At 34.7% G+C, this 19,475-nt stretch overlaps 1 protein-coding gene across 1 annotated transcript; it reads right to left on the bottom strand.

Annotated features, from left to right (window-relative positions):
* Window positions 1–200: 200 nt before the first annotated feature.
* On the bottom strand, window positions 201–19,092 carry CycA (cyclin A). The gene is made up of 8 exons (XM_089232016.1): window positions 18,660–19,092; window positions 13,052–13,271; window positions 11,399–11,508; window positions 10,053–10,276; window positions 7,727–7,931; window positions 7,035–7,148; window positions 5,139–5,272; window positions 201–721 (listed from the first exon to the last, which is right to left on the bottom strand). The coding sequence occupies exons 1-8, from the start codon at window positions 18,834–18,836 to the stop codon at window positions 667–669; spliced, it is 1,239 nt and encodes a 412-aa protein (XP_089088142.1). The 5' UTR covers window positions 18,837–19,092; the 3' UTR covers window positions 201–666.
* Window positions 19,093–19,475: the final 383 nt, after the last annotated feature.

The following is a 19,475-nucleotide window of genomic DNA, read 5'->3' as shown; positions in this document are numbered from 1 at the left end:
AAGGGATATAGAGAAATCAACTTTATAAAACATCTGAGCTTGTCAATACCGCCAAAAGGATTAAGTTATCAAAATGAGTAATCTTCAATCATGAAACTACCTATAGCAATGACCCCCCCACACACAATTCATTATAATTGGACCCAATTTGAACACATTGATCCTTTTGGTAAAAAATACTGAACAATGACTGCAGAAACTTCCAAAACTAAAAAGATTTATTCAAAACAAATTTTATAAATACACGAATGTGCTGTTATTGTTTATAATTTTATACAATTCAATAAAATCTCGTATAAAACATGATTTTGTAGGTGGAAATAAAAGATGCTTTCTTTTTCTTCATTCAAATGCTCCCTAACTAATATCACCACCAAATAAAAACAAACATAGCTCCCACTAAAAGTTTCGGTCAGCTAATTAAAATGAACGAATACAAGGTAGGAACAAAAAAGAAATAAACATCAACCAGGACCAATGTTGTAAAATATGCTCAACACCATTCAAAATAGCTAGCAATGGATAATGAAATGTACTCAAAGAATGAAAATGCATAGCTTCGTCTACATGAGATTAAGAAGAAACAATTAGAGAAATACAAGATCGATAAAACCTGAGAGTCACAATCCAGTCCTTATGGGATATAAAAGTTAATTTTTCATCAAATCAACATTCCAATTCTAATCTGTCTATTGGCGGGATTTCTGACACACGACTGTACCTAAAAAAAATTAATATATTATAAATATGTCTTGATGGAAGAAATTATCAGAGACAAATTACAAAGCCAGGTGATAAATTTGAATTTCATATATATATTTAACAAATAATGTGATCCTCACGTGTGCCCAAAAGATCATGTAAGATCTGTCCAGGAAAGCTGGATTTATAAAAACTTTTTAACAAAATGATAAAATTGAGTGCCATTCCAACACCGTTAATAATGGATGCATAACTTGAATGACTGACAAGTTTATGAAACTTGTATCACAAAAAAGTGCAAATGTTTCTTCTGGAATAGGAGAGAGACTGAAAAAATTACTGTGCCAAAAGGTATAACTTCCCTCCTCCTCCCCCCAGTCAATTTTCACTGTAAAAAATTCAGTAAATTCTTTTAATTATCTATACTGTATGAAAATGTAAAAAATGTCATTAAAAAACTAGAAACAATACACATACTTATAACATATACACACACGATAAAATTGTATTTCTAGTTTTTGTAATTACATTTTTAATTGGGTTGCTGTATTTTAGAAATATATGATGCCCATAACAAATATGGATATCCATATTTGTTATGGGCATCTTTTTCTCAGCCACCTCGTTAGGCATTTTGCCCGTTGTGGCCTTGTATTAATAACAAATTTTAAATTGCATTTCCTTCAGTAATCATAAAATATGGATTTTTGAAAAAGGAAAATGTTCCAAGGGGTCTTTGCATGTTGAAACATGTACTGGTGTGCCTTGAAACAGGGTAAAATGACAGACAAAAATACATGCATTACTTTTACTGAAAAAATAATGAGTATTTCTGGTAAGTATTTCAATAAATGATTTATATCAAACCTCAATGTTCACCAGGGAAAGGGAGAATCGAAAAATATTTTCCAATTTTTTGGGGGTCAGTTCCCCACTTAAAAATTTTGAAGTCAGTCAAACATCAGTTTTCTTCAACTTTAGAAAGAAAAAAAAAATTAATCTTGCATCTGTATATCAACCTAGCAGTAATACCTGGCACTGGCCAGGTTTTCATAAACTGGGAGCATTAAAAAAGTGGCAAACCCTTGTTTGGGAACCAAAGTACACATTCCAAAAGTCTTTGTTGCTGGACAATTTGTTTGACCTCATCGGGCATTTGTTGAACTCTGACAAAATTTTGAAGTAGCTTATCGTTTAAGTTAGGGACCATTTCATATGAAATGGTAGATTTACATAGAAAACATACATATACACAGAAAATTAATTTTATATACAGTATATAGATCAAGTTTGTTTTACAGTGCCATTCTGTAAGTGAAATTAGAGTTCTTTTTGATAAATAAAAAGTTCAAGGCCACATAAGTTACCTTAGTGAATAGCCGTCTTGGGTCAAGTAATTTGAGATCCTGAGTGGCAAATTTACATACGTACTCCGAAAATTTCAACCAAATCTCATTTTTCTCTTGAAGTCCCGGGCCGAGCCCAGGTGCACCCACGCATTAAGACTGCTTCGTCTTAATGCAAAGACCGCATGGTTTACACCAAGTCAATTAGTATTTCATAGGATAATGGAATTCAAAGAAATCCAAACGTGCCAACTTTTGAAATCCGGAGATTCTCCTGAGGGGGTAACCCCCCCCCCCCAACACTTACTCATAGAAAAAAAAAAAGTTCATAAAAATTTCGAAATCTTTTTTTTCATCAATTAAGAAAAAGTTACACATCCTTCCTTCCTCCCCCCCCAAGGCAGGTTCTGCATTGCCCCTGAGCAGAATATAATTCCATGTCAGTCTTTCCATGCAGAATAGAGAAATCACATCTACATACTGTTTATAAAGTATAAGTGTTTTCTTTCGTGGATGCTATCAGTGATTGATAATCTTGAGTATATGAACTCTTTATATTTAGCTTTATATAGCTTAAAGTTTTATATTTTCTTTCTGAAGATGTTCAATCAGAAGAAACAATTTAAAAAAATTCAAATTACAAAGCTGCGGACGAAAAAATGTGTTTACCGCTCGGCTGTTAATGGAATACAACTATTATACAGGAATTTCAGCAATCAAGGTCATGCCCCCTGATAAATGATTGCAGATAAACGCTACGAAAACAAAGTCACGTCTTTGCCAGTTGCTTAAATGCGGTCAGACTTTAAAGCCACTCTCAATGGAAATGACTACGGCTGTCCTATATGGGCATTTTCCCTAACGACGACGGTAATCAATGATGCCACGGCAACGTGAAAGCTCACGCAAAATCTAATTTTCTGCCGAAATCCGGAGAGCGGGAGGAAGGATGAAAAATCCAGAGTCTCCCTCCTAAATCGGGAGAGTTGGCAGGTCTGGAAATCCTTGAGCAAAAAATTAAATTTGTATTAAAAAAAAAAACAGAATTCAGTAGTTTTTACGATTCTCACTAGTTCTGTATAGCAAGTTGGCAAGTATGTAAAAATCAAAATAATGACAAATGATTATTAATATATATTAACAAGTAACAATGGAGGTACGAATGTATGTATATAGATGAAATGAATAATTATTTATACTTGTAGAAAGAAACATTGTTTCTAAATCCTTAGTTCTGTCAGTTCCTTTGACGCTAGGTGATGACGTCAGAGATACAACATCCAAATGTGATGTCATATGCATTTGCTATAACTGGTACTGATGAACAATAAAATATCTTTCTAAGCAAATTCACTTGGTAAAAGTTCTTGTTAGACGCATCCCTCACTGTACACTATGTTTCACCAACAAATTTAACTAGGAAATTAGCAAAGGTGAATGAAAGAAATAGGGGATAGCTGAATTTTTTTTATAGGAAAGCATATAACTGAAATTAAAAATCTTATTTAAATAGAAAAGTATTGAAAATGAGTTTAAGTCAAGTAATCTAAGGTAAACAAGGAAACTTTCAAATTTCATACTGTTTCAAGATGCACGATGTCCCACCCATTTGTGTGCGAGAGAAAAGTACTAATTTCATTCACAGCACTTGATGATATAAACCATACCAAGTGCACTCAGGTGATTGAATAGATTATAATTACTAGATATAGTAAAAAACTTGCAGTGTTAAGAAACATGGCAAAAACAAATGCACAATTTTGCTACTAAATGGTTCTCTTGCACTCCAAAAAAAGCTAAAATGCAATACCATTAGAACTATATCAAGTGTTTCCAGGTTTACTATGGTTAAGGTATAACAGTTTCCTTTACTATGCAAAAATACAGACTTAGATAAAATTTTTGTCTAGAACCAAGTCTACCTTTCAGTGTTAAGTAGTGATATCTCAACTAATGAAGATAATTTGTTCCAGAATCACAAATATTAGCCGAAATCAAATTTCTCATGTTTCTAAAGAAAATTTGTTTAATTTGTTCCATGAGCAGTCTAAAATTTCAAGACAAGTTTCATAAAATACTATAAGAAGCACTATAAAAAATAGACACTCTGAAGACCAAGATAAACAACTTGGTAATTGGTTGAAGGATAATTTAAAGCAGCAATTCCCAATGTGGATGTTAATGCCCCCCTGGGGGGCAGTAGAAGCTACGAGTATATAACATAGGATTCTATGGGTTAGATTGTGTTGGGTGATGGGAGAAAAAAAATTCTGAAGGAGGCGAGACAAAAATATTGAGAAACAGATTTAAAGGAAGATGAAAAACAACCTTTATTTTACACTATTTACTGCTAAACTGAAGTATTTTATCATATGCGGATGGAAAAGAAGTTCATGGAATGTCCAGTTTGGCACTAAGACCACATTCGAGTCTAAGGTTTTCTGTTTTTTAAAATACATTCTCTCAGCTTAATCATTTATTTTACAAGAAAAAGCTCAGTCTTTCTGAAAGAAAAGGGTGTATCTGACAGCAATTCAGCAGGGTTGCAATTTTAGCCAGCCAAATGTGGTTAAAACTATTGAAATGGTCTTAAACTGATGTAGCAATAGTTTTAACTGCAGGGTTCCCACTCAAAAAATTAGAAAAAATAGGACAGGGAAGGGCAACCCCCCCTTAGACAATATAATCATCGCACAAAAAACCCAAATTTTTTTTATAGCATTATTTCAGTATCCTATAAGACTGACTCAAGCCAAAGCAAAATGAAAGAAATGACTTGGTAACAAATAATTTTGAGCAACTGTGTACTGGCAACAATACAATACTACTCACAATATACAATTGAAACACACAAATCAAATTTAAAATTAAGATCAGCTTTTAACAAGCATCAGAATGTTAAAAAAAACAGGGTTGCATTTAATGTGACCAGGTATGGTTCTAACCATGCAGAAAACATGGTTCAACCGTCCCGGTTGATTATCAGTTTTGAATGATTAACTACTATAAATCAAGATTTTAAATGACACTTTTGCAGATACAATTTTATTACAATATTTTTAACTTTTCACGAGGACAGAAAAATATTACCTTGATGACTTGTATTTATCTTTAACTGCCTGCTGAGGATAAGTATCAACTTTACTGTGGCTGACTAATAGGTTTTCTAAGCATTCTCTGAAGTTTTCGATGGCATAACCTGTGCAATCTTTTAACTTCGAGCTCTATATAATAAAGTAATTTATCAGATTTATTTCAATAGAAATATATAAAACATGTAATTTTATACAAGGTGTCCTGTAAGTGCTGGCATAGCATTTATCTCATCGACCATCTGTCATAGAGGTACAATTCCAAAAATGCTAAACAGGCATTCAAAAATTTAGAAAGAAAATAATGTAACAAAATCTAAAATTTTTTTTATATGGTCTCTGCTTTAACTACTGATCAAAAAGCTATTTTGCCCAGTCTTTCCTAATGCCAACAAAAATATTTCCATGTTTCTAAGTGCAATATTTACAGAGATATTCAAATTTAAAACGATGGAGGGAATTTTGGGAAGGAATAAGTTCTTTCCCAATGTCCTGTTTTTTGAATTTGAATATTGCACTCAGACACATTTAATTTTTTTGGTTGGCATCAGGAGAGACAGGGCAACAACTGTCAATTAGACAGTTGTTAGGAAGTTGTAGCACAAGGAGGGGGCATATAAAAATTTAGATTTTTGTTATATATTTTTTATTCTAAAAACTGATACAGGGTAATTTTTAAACGCACGTTCAGCATTTTTTAAATTGGAATCGTTCCTCTATGACGGACGGTTAACGATATAAAGGCTGTGCTAACACTTACAGGACACAACTTCATAATTATTTGAACATCTTTGTTTAAGGAAAATCATAAATTCATGGTTTAAAAAACTGAAATCTTAGTGCAAATTATAGGCCAATCCTAGAAAAAATATTTTCATCCTAAGTAACATCCACAAAATTTTCAGTTGGCCCAGATATTAACACTCAGATTTAAAAAATTCCTCAATTTGCGTTTGACTCTTGGTGGAACAGCTTTCTTTAATTTATTGAGACATTCATATCTATAACATAATACGAAAGGTCTTATCCCATGCATTAAATCTGTTACTGTACTTCGGCAAACACTCATAGAAAATTTTGGATGTCAAATGTCTATAGTGCTCATTGGTGTCCAGAATTTGTTACATCCTGGTTTTGACACTCAAAAAGTAATGATTCACTACTAGTCCTTATTTAAAACACTTAAGATCAGCCGAAGAATGTTCAGTTAGGAGTACCAATATATTTATAGTATGGGTTCTTAGCTGTTTTTCATTCAGCTACAAGTCAAAACACAATCAACATTTCAACTCATCCGTTCAGAATTCAAAGATGCCAATTAAATAGTTTGTTTAAAAAAAAAAAATTTTTTTTCCAATTTGCTTCAACATTTGGTTTTTGACTAGTCTTGGAAATCTCTGGATTAAAAACTGGTTCAACGGCTCTCATGATTTAAGAACGAGTTCCAAACAGTAATTTGAACGAGTCAACATTCCATGGTTAAAAATATAGGTAGGTTAACCGAACAGTTACTTACCTAAATAGTTAAAGTGAACTTTATTTAATAAAAATCAAAATCATTCCAATTTCCTAGTAAAAAGTAAGGCTTATCTGTACATTTCTAGGCCAAACATATTCAAAATCACGACATTACTTACACACTCAGACTGTTTAGGTACCTATATACATACATACTTCTGGCACAACTCAATCCGTAGTAAATTGCCCATGGCGATAGGCCAGAGTTGTGCTTCGTTTGAATGAACTTCATTCAAACCAGGCTATGTCAGAAAGAACTTGACAAATACTCAGAAAAGCAAAATGTACTTTTGAATGCAATATTAAGACAATTATCATGCCTACAACATTGGCACATGTGCACACACGCACTGGAGTGAAGGACTTCATAACTTACCCAAGGTTCGCTACCCAATATGCAGTTGGCTAAACATAGTGCAGAACAAGCTATCTCGCTTGGCAGGTACAATAGAAAGGGCTGAGCTTCAAGAAGTGTAAGCTCACAAAGATACTAGAAAAACAAATTAAGACAAACAGAAATGAAATTTCACAATTAGGCATTATATAATGTATTACAGTTAAACCTCCAAATTAGATAACCATAGAAATATATAAAATATGTATTATTATATTATTCCCTTAAGTGGTTTATCTGTAAATGAAAAAACTAAATTGTTGGGTCAAATATTTTTCATCCACCAATTGGAAATATGTAGTCTCTAGGAATTGGAAGTCAAAATTACAGGTTGTCAAATTAAGAAATACTATTGTATTGTACATGAAGCTTTGGGACTGAAAATGTTCAAACAGTTAATCACTAAAACAGTATACACTTAATCTGATTCTATTGAAAATCTCCAGATAGAGCCAAGAAAAACATCCTACTGACAGGGGGTTCAGCTATAATTTATATACACAGTGTAATATTTGTTGTATCAAGGCTCAAAAATATATATTTTAGAATGCAAATAAATTACAAATAGACAGTTTGTTTTCTTTTGAGACATTTGATATCTCTCAACCTCAGGGTTAATGGATTATGAAAATAAGAAAGTATTTAGACAAAAGTTTGATTTAACATTCACAAACCTCTGCAAGGTGACGGACTTTCTCAGAAATCTCTGATATCGTGCAGAAATGCTGAAGAAACGTATAAGCTGTTGGTGCAGACAAGTCGAAGGCCAATACTTTGAGAATTAAATGTTCCATTCGTAGAACTTGTTTTTTATTATATGTGTCATCGGTTATATATACAAATTCTCTCAGTTCAGGAGGATAGATTTCTTCGTACTTGCTGTAAAGAAAGTAATAATATGGGAGACATTACCAGTTTGTTAATGTATAACAGGTTTTAAGCTAACAAAGACCACACATGCTGAAAAAATATGAAAACAAAAATTTCGCCACCAAATTCGACCAGTGCTCGATAGTTTCAAAAATCAAACTCTATACAGTAGGGTTTCGGAAGATTGAAGCTATAAAAAGACTAGAGAAGTAATTAAAAATGTTTGCAAATACAGTAAATATGCTAATACCGCTTTTTGTGCTTGTCTTTTTTTAAATACAGCCAACATTTAAAAGCATTTTATGTTTTTCGAATAATTCAAGTTTTTCAATAATAAGTGGCCTCTGTACTATCCATCTTGGATTATAGAGACTCCCCTGTACATTGTCCATTACGAAATAGAAAATCTCAACACTCAATGTATGTTCAACTCTTGCATCCTATTTACAAATAAACAACCAGTCCTTTGTAAATGGGATGTCCAGGGTATGCCGATTTAAATCACTTAGAAATAAAAAAAGTCTATTTAAAATCACAAAATTTAAAAACCTTTTTCTTTACATATCTTCAATGATATTGAAGTAAAAGTAACCTAGTATGCTATATATGTTATTGATATGTGGTAAAGTTCATGATTAAAAGAAGTATAGATGATCTTTGGGATAAATATAGACTTGTCCCTAGATATAATGCAGAAAGAAAACTGCTCCATTTCTAGATTTTGTGCATGGAAAAAATTACAGGCACTTAAAGTACCAAGTTCAACTCCAGTTTAGCCAAGTCACTTAGCTAAACTACACTAGTATTTTTAATGCATTACAATAGGCTCCCTTGATTAAAAAATATAATTTTTTATATAAAGCCTTGAATTGCATGCCCAAATTGTCAATTTAAAATAATAGATGTGTTACTAAAATAAATATCGTTGGGCTTTAGACTTTTTTTTTTTTTTTTTTTTTAATAATACAAAAAGTAAGAGCAAACACTCTAAATTTTTTTTTTTTTAAAAACTCTTTAAATCTGTGAAAAAATAAAATTGTGTAAACTATCAAGCAACATATGCATCAATTGTGGAAGAAACAATCTTTTCAACAGAATGTTTTTAATTTAGTTGATGCTGAATGACTCCGGTTACACAGAGTGAATTGAGAAACCTGCACCAAATATGATAGAGTTGCACTAAAGCAGAATATGCTGAAATCTACAACATACATTACAGAACAATCTCAAGAAAGTTTCTTGCATGGAAAATGCTCCAAATGAATTTCTACTGCAAAATATTTTCAGTAAGCTGAGGGATCATTGCAGAACAGCAAAATTTTCTGCTTTGGGGCTACCACCATACATTGACTTTAATGATGAGAGGGAAGCTCATGAATAAAAGCCCCTTTCTTTACAAGAACAATGTTAATCAATGTTGGCCAAAATTAATTTGGACTCTGCAATTTGGTCTTACATAAACATATTTTTGATGTTTATATTTTTTTTTCTTGGAGTTGATGTTTGTAATTTAGTCATTAATGCCAAATTTGAAAGAAAATAGATTAGGAGAAGAAAAAAAACAGTTAAGAGATATGAAAATATACATTCTTAACAATCGAAAAGATTTGTTTTAATTTTTAAAGCAGTCGGTTCATCTTTAGTCATGATTTTTTTAATACCCTGGGGATGTCAATAACCTTTAACATCCCAGTTTCCCCGCACCAAATGGAAGATTTACTGAAAAATTTCGGGTCATATGAACATTGTTATTTGCGTAAATTTGTTCTTGTTCCATCAGATACATCCAATGATCCAGTGAATCATTTCCAACTTTAAAAAAAAAACTAACATTTTAAAACAGACAAAAACTAGCTCCTCTTGATAAGCAAAGACAATGTGAAACCTAATTCAGATTTTTTAAAAGTTAATAAAAAGGTGCACAATATAAAACCAACATATACTGTGAGAAATGTAAATTAAAGCCAAAATTTCACAAAAGTCTACAATTTTATAATTTTTAATAAAAATATTTCAAGAATAATTTAGTGTTCTCGTGTTAAAAAAAAATCTGGCCCAAAACCATTAGTTTATATCAAGGCGGAAATTTTACAACCATTTACAGAAGGGGAAAAAATAATTCAAACTCACGCAGCTATGTATATGCTGGCTGTTCCAACCAGCTGAAGTTTACATCTCAAAACAGACATCATCGATAGAAATCGATCAGTGTAAGACACAGCCAAGTATAAGGTTTCTGTCTGCATCTTGTATTCTTCAGCAACTTCAACTAACCAATCCACTAACACGCTTCGCATAGACAACGTGATGTCTGGCTGTTTCTTCATGTAATTAGGTGATGCACGAAATTTTTCCTAAATAGTTGAAAATAAAATTATAACTAATGACTCTAAAAGTCCATATTCGATTCAGAAATAAGCCACAAAGAATCACCATACAATGTTATAGTGAACATTACATTAGCATTTATACCTTTTACCACCCCCTAGAAAAATTTAACATTCAAATCTATAATAGTCAGTTATACCATGTCTTATCTTTTGGCCCCCCCCCCCCCCGCACATGATACAATAAGGAGTTACTATGTCCTATTTATATTTTCAATATATCCCCGTTTCTTCAGTGTGTGGAATGGTAATATGTCATATTCACATATGGCAAATTCTGTGATTTTGTGTATGTACATATACTGTCAATTCAAATTCTCCCGAACTATTGTGTACTAGACAAATAATTAGGCAAACTATAAGTAAAGCTACAGGGCAACACATGTTCAGCCTGGTTGAAGTCAGTTGCAAATATTTGCTTCCAATATTTGTCTCCCCATACTGCAATAAAGTGCCAGCAGCATAGGCTGGCTACAAACTAGCCAAATGTTCCATCGCGAATATTTGCTTCCAGAACACACTCGAAGGATATCCCCCTCCCAAAGCATGTTGCGACTGTTGGCGTTCTACCAATGTGTGGCTAGATGGATTGGAAGACCAGGAAGGCATGCAACTGACTCCTTTGACCAGCCAAACAATACCTTCCAGTCTCTAACATTTGCCATCATTGCCAATGATGAGACTGCTACACTATTCGACCATGGCCAACCTTAGAATGCATTGAGCCATGCTGAATCAGTACAACCTCAGGTTTAACGTAAGGAAAATCTATTAATATATCTATCAAATCAATTAAAAATCTTATTAGATGCATACAATAGAAGGGGGTCAAAATTCAGGTACTTTTTAAAAATTACAGTCAGAGGAAACAAGCACCACGTCCAACATGTGAAAAATTCAAATGATTCATTTCTCTGATTACATATATATCGGCGATTGCACAGTCAAACTTCTATACTAAGGAAAATTTTGATTGACAACTTTTTTGAATCATTTGATCAGGTTATAAAAAGGTAACAGGCTTAAAGCTATAAAAAATATTTCAAATTTATCGAATTACAAGGAAAACCCAATGAACTTATTTTTCACCTCAAGACTTCTGAGATGTAAATAAATACTGTCGGTATACTGAGGACAGAACAAATAGTCTTCTCGCAGCCTAGGCCTTTCCAACGAAACATCAAGCACCATACAAGAATCTAGAAAAAAAATAGCAAGTTAAATTTACAAGCAATTAATTACTGGAATAATCTTGTCAGAAACAATAACTAAAAATTAATTTTGTCTTTGAAATGTGAATAGTATCAGCACACATGCATTTTATAATGCATTTATTAGTCAGATTTCAAATAAACTTGTGAATTTTTCCTCTTTCAACCGTATAGTCAGATCTCTAACATCACTACATAAACAGGGTGACAATGAATTATCCCAATTTTATTAGTAGGGATATTTAAGAAAAACTTATATCTTTAAAAAAAACTTTTTTTGCAGAGGGAAAGGGCATTAAAACTATGTTACAGAGGTCTGGCTATATGTTCGTAATTGTAAAAACTTCTTTAAAAAACGATGAATGTTACAATTCAGAATCAAGAACTTTTTGAAGAATTTCCCAGAGCTACCGAAATCTACACATCACATGCAGGAGATTAACAAATCCCAGACGCCGGGTCGACACGGCCACTAGGAAATTGATACTATATTTGTATAATTTTAAGCAATAATTAAATTGGAATAAATTTATGAATTAAAGTCTAAAGATGAGACAGGATTTTGATTTTATTACACTACGTAAATTAGCATGGGAAAGTGCAAGAAAACATTTAGAACAGTTTTTCTTCAACAAAAAGCCATGGAAGAAATTTGGCAAGAGCCCAAATAGTTTGGATTTGTCAAGCCGAATCTCTCTTTTCCCATCAATGTAATGCTACACACACACACAGTACAAGGCATAGGCTATTATTACTCTAAACCACACATGCACCTCATGTATATTCCTCTGTGGAACTTCTATAACAAAATACATACATACATGCTGGAATGTGTACATGTAGTGAACCTAACGTGAAGCTTGTTTCTGTAATGCTTGTTATAGTGCTGAACAACGAATCAATATGTAATCATATAATATTTGTATACCCGTTGTTCTGTGGCAAGACCAACTGGGAGACCAGCTTGCTTTCATGCCTCAAAGTTGGGAACCACAGAAAACCAACTTCAGCCAACCACCACTATAGTGCTGGCGGCATTCAAACTTGGGTTCTTGCAATGCGAGTGTCATTATGACCAGGTCATTTTCCTTCAAATATATACGAAGAAATATTTGCTCACCAAGAGTGGCGATTCAAATTGCAATCAGATTGATACTAAAGCATCCTTACACATTAAATGTAAAACACATTGATAGGACTTGAAAATTACAGGCTAGTGCCAATCCAAACGAATTGTCAAATTTGATGATTTGTCAGCATGAACTTATCACCAAAGCAGAATATGCTGAAAACTGATGCACATTGCAGAAACATTTCGATAAGAATTTTAAGATACTTGTGTGTAAAAAGCACTATTATAGTAATTTTTACTGCAGTACATTTTCAGTTAATTAAGAACTTGTTGTAGAACAATGCAAAACATTCTGCTCAGAGACCAGAAATCCCATTTAAACCTAAACTAATGCACACTGAAACAATCTCGCATCTTTTAAACAATTTATAACTATTGCATATCAAAGATAGAACTCACCATCTGATGCACTTTGATCTTGATAAGACATTTCATTTTCCTGGTCAGCTTTGTACAGGGAGATAACAGATTGTGGAAGGGATTTTTTCTGTTCATCCTCATCTTCATATATACGAAATGTCTGAGTCTGAGAATTTGTAGGTAACGAGACACTTTGAGACACTGCATTGCTTAAAAAACTGGAAACACTTGGCTTGCGTGGTTCAAGTTTAGCAGACACCTTTTGGATAAATAAAAAGAAACATTAAGCCCAATATACACACATGCATCGCAAAATATATGAAATCACATTAACTACAGATTGAAGATTACATTGAAGGAACACAAGAATCGCATTTGACTTGTTACCAAGAAACTTGGACTTTGGATGTTTTTGGAATGACATCGAGCTTGTGCAGCTCGATGTCTAGAATGGTCTTTCTCAGAAAAAAAAAATTACAAGAGATCAAAGACAAGAGCTTGTGAAGGACACCATTTGAATATCCTCTTCAGTCAAATCAGTCGTTCATGCCACCGACCCATTATAACATGTTAAGTACTCAAATTTTAAAAATGGTGCGAGGCAGACACTAAACAGCAATAAACTAAAAACATCCCTAGTCCCCCAAAGCAGAATACTTAGCACTGTTCCGTGACCATCCCTCAGCTGACTGCAAATGTTCTGCGGTAAAAGTCCCCATACATATAATAGTGTTTTTTTCCATACTTTTTTCTTAAAATTCTTCCAAATTGTTCTGCAGTAACACTAATTTTTCTGCGACATATGTCACAGATTTTGGCACATTCTGCTTTGGGGCCTAGTCCCGAGAGTGAATAAAAATTTAAAAACCCCATATATATGCGAACCAGGGGGGGGGGGGCAGCACCCAAGGTACCTACCACCCCCCCCCCCCCATGCTCGTAAAGAAGAATCTGAGAGATGCAAATCTGCTGTTCAAAGAGAAATTTTCGTACCACTCCGAAACTTGATCAAGCATAGTTTTCGCTCAGTGTGATAAAGAGTGGAACAAACCACTGAATGAGATTTGGATTAAGATATTTTACACTCATGATGGTGTTGCACTTGTGTAAATACATGCCTGTGATTGACTACATGGAAAGGGAAAAAATTCCCTACATTTTCTTCTTTTATGTCACGTGGTCTCAAGCATACTTCTCACGGATTGAGGCAGTTCTTTTCCCCCCTTAATATCCATGTAACGATCTAAGAGAACCATTCCTTGTTTCACAGATTATTCTTTTCTAAGCATGTGGTGATGGTACCCCCCACCCTCCAGGCACCAGAGAGATGTGTTAATTCCACACTGAAACAGAAGTGTGACAATAGTAGCTACAGTACAGAAAATTGATCAGGCATGCTCCAAAATTTAGCTTCTGAATGAGTCACCACAGGGGTCTCAACCAAAATCTGGTTGTTTCCTGGACCTGAAAAACAGACCCTTCACAAAATGTAAATTAAGAAATAATGAATTCATTTTTGTGATAACATACAGTAGAGTTTGAGTATCCAGGTAATCCGAGGCATTGAAAACTTTAGAACTGTTTTTTTAAGACCATGTTTTTCCCTTCAGGAACAAAACCTTTTTATTTTTTTCACGAATAATACATAAAATGTAAATATTGTAAAGCGGGACTGGACAAGAGCCACGGTGATTAAAAAAAAAAAAAAAAAGATGATATTGTCACCTAATATTTTCTGTGTGTAGTTACCAAATTGTAGGCTGAGAACAACATAAAATGTTTGGAATTTATCTGCCAACATGAAAGAGGGTTGCTTGAAAAAGTCAAGAAACATTTAGGACCCTTTCCTTCGGGTAAAATTTTTTTTTGTGTGTGCGTATCCTGTCCTGTTGTACAGTAGTTTTCAGTTTGAAAGGGACTAGAGGAAACCCTGTCTCTATAATAGGTAACTGTTGTAATAAAATATATGGACAGACCATTTAAATTTTCAGGAGGTCACTGAGAAAGGGCAAGTGCCAGTTTTCTTCATAATGGTGGACAAAGGCACTCTTTCATAATTGCTTTCGTATAATCATTGGAAAAGCAGATGGAAGCTATCAGTGTCTCAGCTTTTTTCACTATCAATTCTCCCCCCCCCCCAAAGTCTTCTCAATTGCACTCTTTCATCTTTGCGCCCTTTTCACATCCATTTTTTGCATGGGCAGAGATACGGAGGGTGGGGGGGTGGGACATATCAAATGTGAAGTCGATTGATCAAATGCATATAGGCCAAGATGGACTTGGAAGTCTGGGGGGCACAATGTCAATTCATATATGCATATATTACTTTGAAACACATTGTGGCATCTATCTCATTTCAAGAATAAAAGTACAGCGAGTATAAGGCCATTCAAGTATTGCGCAAGCAGATTTCCAGCCATTTTTGACCCTCTCCCCGTCAGCAGCTTAGAATATTTCACATCTTCAAAAAGGGGTGGTTGATGAAGTAAGCAACATTCAACCCCCCCCCCCATCAAAAGTCAACAAATCCGAAACCCCCTCCCCTCGATGCTGATGTAATACTTGAATGATCCTTATGCAAGTACTGATTTTGCTTGCCTTTCAAATTAAAACATTTAAAAAAGCTTTTTTTCTGTTTCTCGGATAATTAGTTTTTCTATGATCCAAGGTGACCTTTGGACCTCTATCTCCTCTGGTGACCTCCCATCCACCCCAGATCATTGAGACTACTCTACCAGATGGTTTTGCTTTTCACAAAAACAAAAATACATAAAAAGTCTGGACACTCCTGCATCTCATTCAATACGAAACAATTTTTATTTTGTCGGGAGGTCTTAATTGTTTTTAGGGACTGATTTTCATAAAAAATATATTAATTTTTTAAGATTAATTTTAAAAAAAACCAGGTCATATTTATGTTTTCGCTAGTTCACATGTCGTGAAGAGCCTGAGATATTTAGATTTTGACATGCATTTCTCAAAAACTAAAGGTCGCATATCAGTCATGGCTCACCTGCCCCGTGCAGTTCGGAAAAAAAATGTTCTGTCCACTATTTTAACCTACGATACTTATTAGCAGTAGAGAGTTTTTTCTAACCAATGTGAGCCGCGACTGATGCGTGTGTATATAGTGTATAGACCTTTACATGACATTTCTGCCGTACTCCATCTCAACCCATGCATGAAGCTTTTGTCATAAAAATAGATTTAAATCTACGAAAATAGAACATTGTATCTGTCTTAACATATAGCAAAAGCACCACTAATAATGATCACATCGGACAGCTGTAAATTTTATTTTAGCCATGCTGCAAAACAAATCCTTTCATATTCTACGTGCTGCAACAGTGACCGACATGACTGTCTAGAGCAGGTGTCTTCAACCTATCTTGATCGCAAGAACTATATATGTCCAAACGAAGAGCACCCACTGATAGCAACTTTGACATACCAATGCTTGAAATCGACAAAATTGTAATCTTTAAATGAAATTTTTACAGGGTATTTAATGTCACATGGTGCTCACAAGCAACTGGTTGAAGATGCCTGGTCTAGAGAGATGATTTGCCACTCTTCCCCAAGGGGATGGACGGCCTAAAACAGCCCGATTAAGTATGCAGAAAGATTAACATTACTTTTTATCTTGCTCTTGTATTTATGCCTATTCAAAGTCAATTTGTTTTCCCCTCGCAATATTAGTGATACGTGATTATATCAAGTAACTTGGCAGGCATATCTCATTATTCTAATATAAATATACTGACATTATACCTCCAACCAGAGGTGTTTTTACAGGGGATTGACTAGCTATAACTCTGGGTGGCAAGTTCGAAAGAATAGCTAATTTGAGGAATGAGCAGTCAAAACCCATACACTTTTTCTTTGTCACTCTTTTGGTCTTTTATTAATCTGGTCTCACACTCTTCAGATCACTCCCATGCTCTTTCTTTGGGTCATTCATATGCTTGCACATGCCCTAGGTAGCTATTTAAGAGGTTCTAGGTTATTTCGATCCCTAGCTTATTTTGCTACCCTTCTGACCATTATAACCCACAGGTGATAAAACAAATTAGATGCTGCATAGACAGCAAGGACTAGGTCACTATGACTAAGCGAGACCTATAGAGAACATGTAAAGCTAGCTAAAGAGCGATTTAGAAAGAAAGGGACCGAAATAACCTAGAACGAGACTTGGCTGTGAGCGTCTTAAATAGCTACCTAGAGCATGCGCAAGCATATGAATGACCCAAAGAAAGACCACGATCTGAAGAGCGTGGGACCAGATTAATAAAAGACCAAAAGAGCGACAAAGAAAAAGTGTACAAGCAACTTAATGCCAGACATATCCGTCATCTCATATATCAGAGTCGTATTGGCAGGGGCTATGCAGAACGAGTGGAAGAAATTTAGACTGGAATGAGAGAAGGGTGGCAAAACAATAAAATCAGCTTTTGCCAACCACAGCACTACAAGTCAATCCAAACTTATAGATTCACCCCAAAGCAGAATATTTTGTGGTGTACTGCAATGAGCCCTCTGCTGACTTAAAATGTTCAGCGGTAAAAATTTGCATATACATAATAGCGTTTTTACACTTTTCTTAAAATTCGTCCAGATTGTTCTGCAACAGCACTGGTTGTTCTGCGACGTATGTCGCATATTTCAGCATATTCTGCTTTGGGGTGGATTCATAATGTGAATTTAGATCTTAACTAAGACTTGAAGATGGTGGCAAATAAAAAACACCCATAAAAACATGAATGACCCAACTTTAGCCTACATTTTATTGAATACAAGTCTACATTGAATATAGAGAACTTAAGCGGTGGGGTTCTTAACACCGTTAGTATTTCCTAGATCTATTTGTGCCATTAAAACCGACTCAATCACAGAACAATATCCGACATGAAACTAGGAAAAAAAATTACTGTTCAATCATCCAAGCTCAGGAACTCCCTTGAGAACTCTACAATGTGTCTGTAGATCCTTCGTTAAGAACCTTTGACATAAACGAACAATGAAAAATGTTAGGCCTAAAATTCAATTATGAACATGTTTTGCACAAATTCATGTGAACATAGCTTGTCTATATCTGAGCTAGGCTATTTCTTAGATACTGTAGTCACAAACCTATAGTTTTTCCCCCATAATATAAATTAACTATAGAGGGCCTGCCAAAGATTCTAGCCTAGAAGCACTGTTACATGATGTGTGAGCCACAAATGCTTAACTGAAGTTTAAATTCAAGTCTATATTAAATATCAAGCCACCAGGGTTCTTAACCTTTGGTGCTTTCCCAGACCCCTTGCAGCATTAAAATGAGTGCCACAGACCCTTTTACAGATTAATACTCACTATATGGAACTAAAAAAAATTAAAAAATTTACTGTTTTATCATTTAAGCTCGCGAACCCTGTTGAAACCCCCTTCAATGGGTCCGTGGACCCACTCGTTAAGAACCCCTTCGCATAAACGGCCAATGAAAAACGTTAGGCCTAATATCCGACTATAAACACGCTTAACATGAATTCATGCGTCAACACATAGTTTATTTTTCTTCCGGGTTAGGCCATTACTTGGACGCTATAGCCAAGAACCTCGAAATATTAGCGACCGCGTCTTAAAAAGATGGCGAACGTGGACTCACCTTTAGGTTGTTACACGATGGCTTCGTCGCAACGTTTTCGTTGATGGTCGAGAGGGCGATTCGCTTCGTCGGGGGAGGAATGTTCCTGGGATGTGAAGTCTTTCTTCGGAGGTCCTCCGCCGGAGGACAGACATTTTCGTCGTTGGACGATGAGAATCGATCTCCCGACATCATCATGATGATTACGTTTCCCCCAACGAAATAAAATACTTATTTATATATATATACAAATGTAATCAATTAAAATACAACTAGGAAAACCATTCGGAATAAAATAATAGTAATGAAGAATCAACTCAATCTGTCCATGCAAATATAAAAAATAAAACAATAAAAGAAACGATCAAATAGAGGCTTCGAAATTTCAGGGAAGCGGATTTATCAGCTTTCAAAGACAATCGTGTTATTCAAATCAAATACGTCGCCATTATGTCAGCCAATCAGCGGCGCGCGTGAGAACTAAGCACCGTCGTTGCCAGATTCAATGTTTCTGAATATTGGATATTTTGCAAATGTAGACAACCATGAGTTATTGAGTTTGCGATCGTAGTTTTTATAGTGTGACCATATACCCCATTTTTCACGGGACATCTTTTCTAAGGGCCCCGAAAAACCCAAACTTCACACTTTCTTCTAATTTAAGGTGGGGGGGGGGGCCAATATTTTCTTTGGTACAGATGCAATATAATCCTGATTTCCAAACCAGTATAAACCAGAACGCTGAGACTATAAGTCGCCAAGTCTGGCGTAATAGTGCTAGGTTGGCGTGTCTGGATACCTAGATAGACTCATGCCCTTCGAAGAGAGTCCGGGTTT

The sequence above is a fragment of the Pholcus phalangioides genome, unplaced genomic scaffold (genome assembly GCF_987345545.1).
Source record: "Pholcus phalangioides strain wild (caught in Gottingen) unplaced genomic scaffold, Ppha-v1.0 ptg000001l_1, whole genome shotgun sequence".
NCBI classification, from domain to species: domain Eukaryota; kingdom Metazoa; phylum Arthropoda; class Arachnida; order Araneae; family Pholcidae; genus Pholcus; species Pholcus phalangioides.
This window is presented reverse-complemented; position numbering and strand designations above follow the sequence as displayed.

What these genes read in the sequence shown, in the direction of transcription:
- CycA (XM_089232016.1), bottom strand. Translation starts at nt 18,836, where the DNA reads ATGATGATGTCGGGAGATCGATTCTCATCGTCCAACGACGAAAATGTC. An exon ending in TACATCTCAGAAGTCTTGAG is followed by an intron (nt 10,277 to 11,398) that starts GTGAAAAATAAG and finishes TCAACTATTTAG; the next exon opens with GAAAAATTTCGTGCATCACC. An exon ending in GATAAATACAAGTCATCAAG is followed by an intron (nt 722 to 5,138) that starts GTAATATTTTTC and finishes AATTTTTTTTAG; the next exon opens with GTACAGTCGTGTGTCAGAAA.